Source organism: Penaeus vannamei, chromosome 34, assembly GCF_042767895.1.
Source record: "Penaeus vannamei isolate JL-2024 chromosome 34, ASM4276789v1, whole genome shotgun sequence".
NCBI lineage: Eukaryota > Metazoa > Arthropoda > Malacostraca > Decapoda > Penaeidae > Penaeus > Penaeus vannamei.
In genome coordinates, this window is record NC_091582.1 from 16469048 (window position 1) to 16479047 (window position 10000).

At 37.5% G+C, this 10000-nt stretch overlaps 2 protein-coding genes and 1 non-coding gene across 3 annotated transcripts in view; 2 read left to right on the forward strand and 1 right to left on the reverse strand.

The window, feature by feature from the left end:
* The window catches only part of LOC113817302 (nitric oxide synthase-interacting protein homolog), a 6980-nt gene extending 2860 nt beyond the window's left edge, over nt 1–4120 (forward strand). The window contains exons 4-8 of the mRNA XM_027369323.2: nt 546–645; nt 1208–1338; nt 2554–2738; nt 3016–3124; nt 3243–4120. Coding sequence (XP_027225124.1) covers nt 546–645; nt 1208–1338; nt 2554–2738; nt 3016–3124; nt 3243–3314 — 597 coding nt within the window. The 3' untranslated portion in view covers nt 3315–4120. The remainder of the gene's footprint in view (nt 1–545; nt 646–1207; nt 1339–2553; nt 2739–3015; nt 3125–3242) is intronic.
* LOC138859292 (peroxisomal sarcosine oxidase-like) overlaps nt 1–10000 on the forward strand; it is a 345118-nt gene that overhangs the window by 68708 nt on the left and 266410 nt on the right. The gene's annotated exons all lie outside the window — the stretch shown is intronic.
* Nucleotides 8996–9068, reverse strand: TRNAH-AUG (transfer RNA histidin (anticodon AUG)). Its single transcript has one exon. It is a non-coding gene; the product is annotated as a tRNA-His (tRNA).

The window sequence follows — 10000 nt, forward strand, 5'->3', positions numbered from 1 at the left end:
AATGAAACAAAGCCACAGTGGATAGTGCATATATACATAACACACCTGCCATCAGTGGATTGAAATATTTTACCCAGCAGGTACCTTCTTTCAATACTTCTCCAGTAGTTACACATTTGTCCAACCCACCTTCATCATCACCCTATATTAGTCTTGGGAAAAATTATTTTTATTAATGCTATTAATTTTGATGTTGTTATGATTATTATTATTAACATTGGATTATTATGATGTTACTAACAATACTAATAACATTAAAGAATAATGAAAAATCTTTAAGAAGTTAAAGGAAAGGGGTGAACAGATGAAGTATGTTCGACTAATAAAGGACTCCTCGGTGAGTAAGCACTTGTGGAGCCATTTTTGTGTAAAGACAGTTAATAAACAAAATTGCAGTAGGCATGGCATACATTTTTACCACGCTAACATCATTAGGTTAACTTTCATTAAAGGTATGAAGATGTATTTTCAAAATCTTTTGGAGACATCTGTGATTTGTATAATAGGCATAATCAGAACAGACGCTGAATTGGGATCATTTGCAGGCAGAGATCGAGGAGATAGGAGAGGCAGAGCACCGATCCCGCATCGAAAAGTTCTTGAAGACAGAGGGAGCTGTAGCGTCTGCTTCCCAGGCTGCCCAGGGTGAGTTAAAGGATTCCGTTGTAAACCCTCTTTTGATTTGTAAGTTGGTATTATTTGTTATCCTGGGTCAATAAAAGGCTCACTTATATTATTGGTTTTGTTCTTGGTGTTGTTACTGTTGGTATATTATTATTATTTTTTAAAATTATTATCATTATTAATAATTTTTCTAAATTGTTATTGTTATTATTTTTCATCATCATCACCATCACCATCATCACCATAACCATCACCATCACCATCATCATCACCATCATCATCATTATTACCATTATTAATATACTGTTATTAATTCTTGTATTGTTATTGTCATATTAATAATGATTAATGATGGTGATGAGGATGAGAAATGACAAAGGGAAATAATGAAAAAAACAGAAATCTGTTAAGGAAACCGTTCTAATTTTAGCTGTTAAGAGATTATGCGGTACATTTTCCATGTTAGTGAAGGGTATTGCAAGACAGAGAGTAGCAGAATTACTTTGGAACTCAAAATAAAACAGGTTGAAAGGTAGACAGATGACTGAATGAAGGTAGAAGTTAACTGTACTGCATTTTTCAGGGTCCAGCTCAAGGGATACTAAGAATGCTGCTTCAGTGTCCAACATGGCTGCTGGGAAAGACAAGAAACTGCCGAGCTTTTGGATCCCTTCTCTGACACCTTCCAGCAAGGAAACGAAACTGCAGAAGCCTGTAAGTGTGTTGCAGTAATTGTCTACTTTCTTTCCCTGACAATCATTACTTCTAGTGTGTGTGGAGTATTGTTTTCTTTATACTTTCATTTTGTCTTTCTCGTTGGTTCAGTTATATATTATGTATTTCTGACAAAGGTGTATTGAAAATCAGTTAAATACATCTCTTGTATTTTGAAGATATTCATTCTCATTCATAGTTTTCTACATTTGTCAACATGAATATGGTTCATTTAAGATATATCTTAACAGGGTAATAACCCATCCATTCATGTTACACAACAATATGGTTGCAGGAATATATTTGGACAACAGTACGTGCATATAATACATACACTTACAAATTTCATAAATTCCATTACTATATAGTGTGCAGAACAGAGCAGTCTCCACTTTGAATGACACATTGCTTCAACTTACAGGGTTTATATGTTACCACTTCCCCCAATTCTAGGAATGGTTGGGGGCATAACCCCTTCAGTCCAGTTGCTTCATGCAATCACATGGACCAAAATATGGGCATTAGGCTGCTCTGCTGGGTGTGCGGCATGTAGGCCAGGCCATCACAAAGACTTGTGGGCTGTGACAAGACTGTGCTTTCTCTTTGCAGTGCTATTTTGCATAATGGATGACTAGCCATATTCAAAACTCTCTTGCTCTTCCAGTTATGCTCACAGACATTACATTCCTCTCTCATTTATCGATGGGAATAATACAAAAGCCTCCTTCTAAATGCGAAATGAGTCTAATCACCACCCAAGAAGTTTGTGCACTTGTGATGAGTCTTTTTTTTTCACCACAGCCTTCAGCTGAAATTCTCACAACAGCAAGTTCTCATCACTTGGGCCCACAGCTAGATTTTCCAAAAACAGTATGTTCATGTCACCCACCCCTCAAGCTAAATTTTTTCATGATGTGATGGTCACGTCATCTGGATTGAAGGATTTAAATATGTGGTAAAGATTTTCACAGAAACAGGGGATGGAGTACTTTATTACAAGGACAGGGACTTTGGTAATCTCTGTACATAATAAAGTATGCTGTACTCTGATTTATCTCAGGAAAAAAAGAAATACAGTAAAAAAATATAAAGAGATGGGGAATAACTTGATGGGTTAATGAGATTAATTCAGGTATATTATATTAGCAAGATAAGAGACAGTACTGTAATATTATTTTTTAATTACTATAATTAAATATATATGGCACCTTTCAGGACAAGACAGTCTTTTGTCCCATAAGTGGGAAGCCTTTGAAAGTAAAGGACCTTGTTGATGTCAATTTCACACTCGCCGATCCAGAAGACAAAGGTCTCCTTGATGGCCGAAGGGACAGATACAAGTGCCCAGTCACAGGAGACATCCTGAGGAACAACATTACATGCGCTGTTCTTAGACCCACGTAAGGAGCTTTTTATATATTTCTTTTCTGCCGAGAGAGTTCACAGAAAGTATCTGCTTTCATTTGTGTTTGATCATTTTATGGTATTTAATTAAAGGAAGTTTGTGTGATTGATATGATTTCAATCTTCACTGCTATAGTGTTATTACCTTTCTTCCAGTACTTTGTACCAAGAGATGTTATTTTTAAGTTTTTATCTTGATATACCATTCTGCTCCAAGCTGATATCTTAAAACTAGTTAAAGAGTTAATAAAGTGTGTTTTGGATGTTTTACAGAGGTCATGTGGTTACATTGGATTGTGTGGAGAAATTAGTGAAGAAGGATATGCTGCATCCAATTACAGGAGCAAAACTCACAGACAAAGACATCATTGTTTTGCAGAGGGTTAGTAGCAAGATTTATATGTTGACATGATTATCATTCTGAATAGTGATGTTTTTTTAAAGGCTCAGCTTTGCATTTTGTGTGCTGAAAATATTTAAATTTCATACTTTCATTACAGGGAGGAACAGGCTTCTCAGCTGCCAATGAACAATTGTCAAGTGTGAAAGCCAGACCGGTGTTGCAAGCTTAATCTGGAAATGAGAATGTCTTTAATGTTGTAAAGTTTGTATTTCCTTTTTATGAGATAGTGATGATTGGTTGAAGTCAGTGACTTGTAAAAAATATAGCCTTTTATATTGTATTTCAACATTTTGCTGTTTTTCTCTCTTTTCTTTTCTCTTATTTTTGAAAGATGCATTATTTTTAATTACTTCACAGGATAGGAATGCAAAGATTTTAAACATAGGTGGTGACTGGTAGTTTTCCATAAGTTATTGTACACTAAACTTTAATGCAGAATTATTGTGTTCTTTACCTTGAAATGAATATTTATCCTTATAATTTGAAATTCTGGCAACTGCATTGCAATGGCCCCTTCTTGTACATGGCTGTAGTAGAATGGTTCAAAGTAAAGTTTCATAGTAAATATACAACAAACCCTACCTTAAACCTCAAACCTAAATTTGAGACAACAAAATCCATGTTATGTATAGTCAGTGGTAATTTTGATGTAGAAAAGTAACAGTATATCTATCAGTAACTGATAGATTAATTAATTTAGTGTGCTATTCGGAAGAGCTTTTGAACTTTTTATACATCATCTACTGTCAAGAGTCTAATTTTTTTTCCCCATGACCATTAAGGAAGATTTTAGACTAGAAATTATAATAAACAAATTTGTATCGGACCCTATAGTCATAATGTGATAATTACTGTTTGAGGTATTTTGTCATAGCATGGAAAACCTTTAGATTTACAAAATGTTAAATATATTTTAGGACAAAAATAGTATGGTTTAAAGTCTCTTTGAAAATAAAAAGCAATTTACTCATTTATTTTATTTATTTTTTTCTTTATTTCCCTTTTTCTTTTAAATGATTAAGCATTGTTAATATACATTTCTGTGTATAAATAAGGACCAAATTCTCTGCAATTCTGAGAAACCAAAGATACGTATTTTTACGGTAAATATTCTCATAGTTTAGGTTAGATAATTTTAGAAGGTTTAGCAATATGCCCACTCTACTGAGGGTGTGGTCTGACGTCATAAAGCATCTGCCCACTGATTTTTTCTCCCTTCGAGGTGAGACGCAGCATCTACTTCATATTGGGTGAAGAAGATGCTGCCTCACAATCAGAAACAGAATCTCTGATGCTCCTAGGAGTGTCTTCGATCAGGAAGAGCCTTGTTTGTTTATACAAAAGACAGTGGCAACATTGTCCGAGAGAATTTGAATTGACATATCTTGGAGAGGTTTCCATACACAGTGCCTTGATAACCACATACAGTTCTCTTACACTGATCTGTCTTATTCTCACTGATTTTTTCCAAACTCCCGATCTTTGGTGTCCCTCTGATGACTGGTAGCCCCATCCCCAGTCCGATGCATCTGTCGTTAGGGTTAATGAAGGAATTTTGGGAACCCAAGGAGAGACAGACATTAGATGACTCTTCCTCAGCCACCAATGTAGGTGAGTGCGGATGGAACGAGGAAAATGTACCAATTTGTCTCTATAGTCTGAAGTGAACACTGCACGCCCTTCGAGTTGGAATTCTCCCTAAATAAATTACTTCTGCTGCATGATTTAATGACCCCTTAAGACTTTCCCATTCGCGACGGATATTGGTTGACACAAGATTTCTGAACAATTTCTTTCAGCACTTTTATCGAATCATTGCACCCAGGGTGACTGATCCATTAGAGCCCAAGCCATTGTAACAACATTATTGGTTCGAGGTGGGATTTCTGTAGATAGAAGAGTAAACTCATTGATGCACCCACCTGTAGTGTGACTTAACACCCTTTTGCTTTCTTCTGGCTGTCCATTTATGAGCCAATCGTTGATATACATTAAATATTTGAGCTTCTCGTTATATAAGTTTGCTTCCCACAATTTTGGGAATACCCTTGTAGCTACGTTCAGTCCAAATGGAAGGACGCAAAACTGACTAGGTTTTTTCCCTATTGACACTCCTAGGAATGATCGGAATCAAGAGTGTATGGGAATATGCCATAAAGCATCTTTTAAGTCGTCATACGTACTTGAGCCACCGACACCAACTTAACCCGGTATGGTTGAATAAATTTGTTCAGTCGACTTGCATCGAGGACAAGTCTGGATTTTGATGAATCTTTTTTTGGTACTTCAAGTCATCGGTTTAGAAATATATATTTTTTCTTGTCTCCACTTTTAAAATTGCTAGTAACTTGTTTATTCTGTTTAATATTGAAGATTTCTGAGTGCAGGGATATCACAGTGGAGGGCAGCTCTCTCGCCAATGCCACTGAATGCCCAAGGAAACAACCCGTTGAGCCCATCCCGTAGGCCACGACTCTTGCCAACCCAGGAATTGGCCTGACTCGAGTCACTTTTTTCTTGAACCAAAAAACATTCATGAGTTGCCCCAGCGATTATATAAAGACAACTTTTCATTTCCACGTATTGTATCATCTTGAAAATGTGAACTTCTTGACTTTGAAGTTGCACCTTCCAGACCTCTAGATTGATCTGTAATCTTATGGGAAGATCCTGTAGTATAACTGGACTAATGGCGACCCCGTGAAGTGAAGGAGCATTTAGAATCTGACCTTAGATTTACTCTGGAAAATGGAAGTGTGGGATGCGATAACTGGAAAAATGACTGGGAATCTTGACTTCCACTCGTTGTGGCATCTCTCTAATCAGAAATGGAATTATCTGTTCATCTTCATGAGGTAGACAATAAAGTTGTGTTAGATATGATTTTCCTGTCATCAGATCCTTAGGACTTGTGTTTTCATGTAATTCTAATCTTTTTACCACCGTCTGTTCTAGATGTGACTCTTCTAGGGGAATACTTAAGTGGCAAGATTTGACACAACTTCTGAAGCCTTCTGTAAAATTAAACCAGGGTCAAAACCAGGATCCTAGTAAGTTGCTATTGCTGAGAAAGAGAAGGTCAGCGAGTATATGCATTGCTGATAATGTACTCCAGGAGTAACGAGTAGTGAAACGACTGTGTGATCCGCCATTATAAATCTGTTGTCTGGAATTCTTAGTCGTGGAGAAAAATCCTCCCTGTGTATTTTTGGCGCAGATAGGAACAGGGCCATTGTAGACCACACATAGCTAGCACAGGTTCTGCTGAACTAGCGTTAACAGTACTTTTGTGTGCAGCGCGAACAAGCCACCAATCCCGTAGTTCCTTCACAGGCATTAAAGATGAAATCTGAGGAGCCATCATGTGAAGTACTGCGTGGCGAGGTCAATTAGACTCGAAACGGACTAACAGATTCAGCTGATGGTACTATTAATGAAACAATGGCTGACAATGCTTGTGCTATGTCAGTTGCAGTTGAATCACGCCGAACAGATAAATTTTCTGGTAATAATATCCAAACATTGTTCCTAAGTTCTCGAATGTCCTAGCTCCCACGTAGTCAACAGGAACGAGATCTTCCTGACCTCGTGATATTTTGTCATAAAAAACTAATTCTCCAGCACTTTTATGCTCTACTTGCTCATGTGCTGGAATCTGCATCGAATCTCTCCTAGTGTGTTAATGGGGCTCTTCTACAACACTACTTACTCCTAGTGCTGTATCATGTCTACCCCAAGGAGACATCACATATATTCTTGTTACCTGATGTCAGAATAGACGAGATTTTTTCAGGTTCTTTGTTTTGACATTTATCATGCGTCTGTGTTTGTAAATTAGAAGATCGAATTCTATTTTAAGGAGGTGAGGATTCATAGGAATGATCAAGGATTTATTATTTGATGATATGGGACTACAATTGAAAACGATCTTTGTGGTGATTTAAGAAAATGGCTACATGGGGATTGCTCTGGACTTTCTTGCGATTTAGGTGAAATGTCAATCATTTCAGCAAGTAGCTTAATTAATCTGGATTACCCTTTGTCTTGAGATGACCACTTTCCATTAAGATAAAGGGTCTTTATAGATGATTTACCAGAAGTTTGGGGCTGAATTGGAATTGGCGAAGGATATACAGACGATCCCGAGGAAAGCCCGGACCATTTTCTGACCACGTGAGGCAGAGGTCATGAAAAGTATCTAAAGTTCTGAAGATGTCCAAGGAAGAACAGATCCAGAGTCTCTTGTCTTCCTAACTGCTCCCGCATACTGTTTCTTCATTAGTTTCCATTTTTTCGAAGCTGGATCATGTGGATGTTGCATTTGTAGTATCTGCAACCATTTTTGGCAAGTTGCACACTGTCGAGGATCAAAACCACACAAAGAAGCACACGCAGCATGTCTAGGGCGTTGTACATGTGTTGCAGATCTGATATATTTGTAGGATTTAACACTGCAGACTGGAGCAATTACATGAATGCTTGCAGTTGTCATCTATAAAAACAAATCTGCATATCTTAAACAATATTTGAAATTATTTTAATCTGTCTTTGTTATCATGAAGAGAAATGTGTTGTGTGCATAATTTTCACTATTTATATACAAATATATACGTTTTTTTTTTTGCAGAATTGCCGACAGGAAAGTCCCGAGCGCATCGTATACTTAGATAAATCTGATACAAAAGCCATTATCCTTGGAATCGACAGTAAACTTACAAAAACAAAACGGTTCTGATGACCTAGAAAGACGTCTGAATATATTATGCATTTATATTAAGTAGAATATCATGCACGCTTACCTTCTGAGGTCACGGCGCTATGAATGCTTCGTAGTGGTCGAACCTCCATCAGCATTAGCACCACGAAAAACAAACAAACAAACAAAAAAAGGAAAATCATCGGGTGAAGTCTTCCTTTTTGGAGAGATTTTGGTTCCTTAGCTTAAATGGCAAACGCTATACCACTCTCTTCACAGAAATCGCCATGGGCCAGTTACTTGAGTATGGGCACACCACGAAGCCATTCGGCTGTGGAAGAAAACCGGTATCTTGCAGCATGCTGACGAACCACAAGAGGCCGAGGAATGAGTCCATGTTTTGAGGTTTTCTAAGACCAATAACGTTCAAGGAATGAATTATTAAAACAAAACATTCCGGCCGCCAGTGTTTCGAATGCGTAAGGATTGGGAGGGTTGGGGATTGTGATCACTAGTTGGGTAAAAGGTATTCGCAAGTCACTATTCCTTATAATATACCATGCAAACATTAAAAGTTCAGAATAAACACTTTTACATTACATTTTCGTAAGCATTATCTCCTGTTAAAGTAACTATGATATCAAGTCAAAATTAGATTGTCTAAGGCATTTACTCACCTACGTCCACATTCTCATCCATTACGAAATATTTGTAGTTTACATCAACAAACTCAAAATAAACATGGATATAGAAGACAAAATAACACACTCTTGGATAATCTTCGTTCCTAATCATATCCGATTTTTACTCCACTGCAGCGCCTTTCAAGGATGCTGTAATGGTTTTTTTTCGGAATAGTAATACATTTCCCAATATGCAAATGAAGATTCCCAATCTATGAACACAATATACAGACTGACTTGGTTGAAAAAGTAACAGGGCCGGACTTTGGCCAACTACTGCTTGGAGCACAATTAATGGAATTCTTCGCTCCCAGTACTTGATGGTTCGTATAGTCAGGGAGGCCAGACTTGTCGGTTGCACGGATAATCCACTCTTTGATGGGAAAGCCGTATGAGCTCTCACGGTTACTCTCTTTTTCATCTTGTCTCATGGCATACGTAACATAATAAGATGAAAAAGTTCGCTGCTGTCGACCGTGACAGGACTCGAACCTGACATATTCGGTTCCATAGACCGACGCCTTATCCACTAGGCCACACAGTCCTATCCCAAATTTAATTATAAAGTAATTTATAAATTATAAGGAAGAGGCAAGAGCGCGCGCGCGCATGCACGCATGTACTCTCTTTTACAAATGCACGCACAATTATACACGCAGGACCCTTCCCAACACACATGCAAATACTCGAATTAACTAAAATCCACGAAATGCAAAACATAATACTCCATACATAATAGTCCTTTCAGGGCTCTCTCTCTATCTCTCTCTGGGAGAGATAGAGATTTTAGCTTTAGTTAATCAGTAGCTACAAACATGGACGAGACACACCATGACCGGTCGACCTGGCCAAACGCTTCGTTTCCCGTTTGTAAACAACCCAAAAGTACATGTCTGAACTGCGCCTCATATATTTCATTTTATCCTTCTATCTTTGTTAGCCATTAGTGTGTGTGTGATATGGAAGTCGTGTACATCGGTTTCGAGCCCTTATAAGTCTCAATCAAGAATCCCCCTCTTGCTCGACGTCTCAGTAGAAAGGGCAGTTTGTTTACGATAATCAGCTGTTTACGCCAATCAGCTGATAGCTCAATGCAAGAATGGATAATAATATGAAAAATAAACATCGTTATAAACATGAATATGGATGTCGCTGCAAATGTGAACACAGACTTAGCCATCGATACAAATAAAAATAATTGGAAATATAGAGGTATTTAAAGTTACAGAGGGAACTGTACTATTTTAGAAGCAAAATAGAAAATCAGGAAATGTTGTGAATCACCCTTCTCTCCTCATGAATGAACTACAACCAAGTTGCTTTTCGTGTGAGCGAAGAAAACTGGGAAACCGTGCAATGATCAACAATCATGTACGACTATGAAAGAAAGTGTTGTCACTGCAAATTGATAAACGTTTAGCTTAGGTTAGGTTATTATTTTAATTGTCAGTAACATCAAATATACTAAAATGCGTA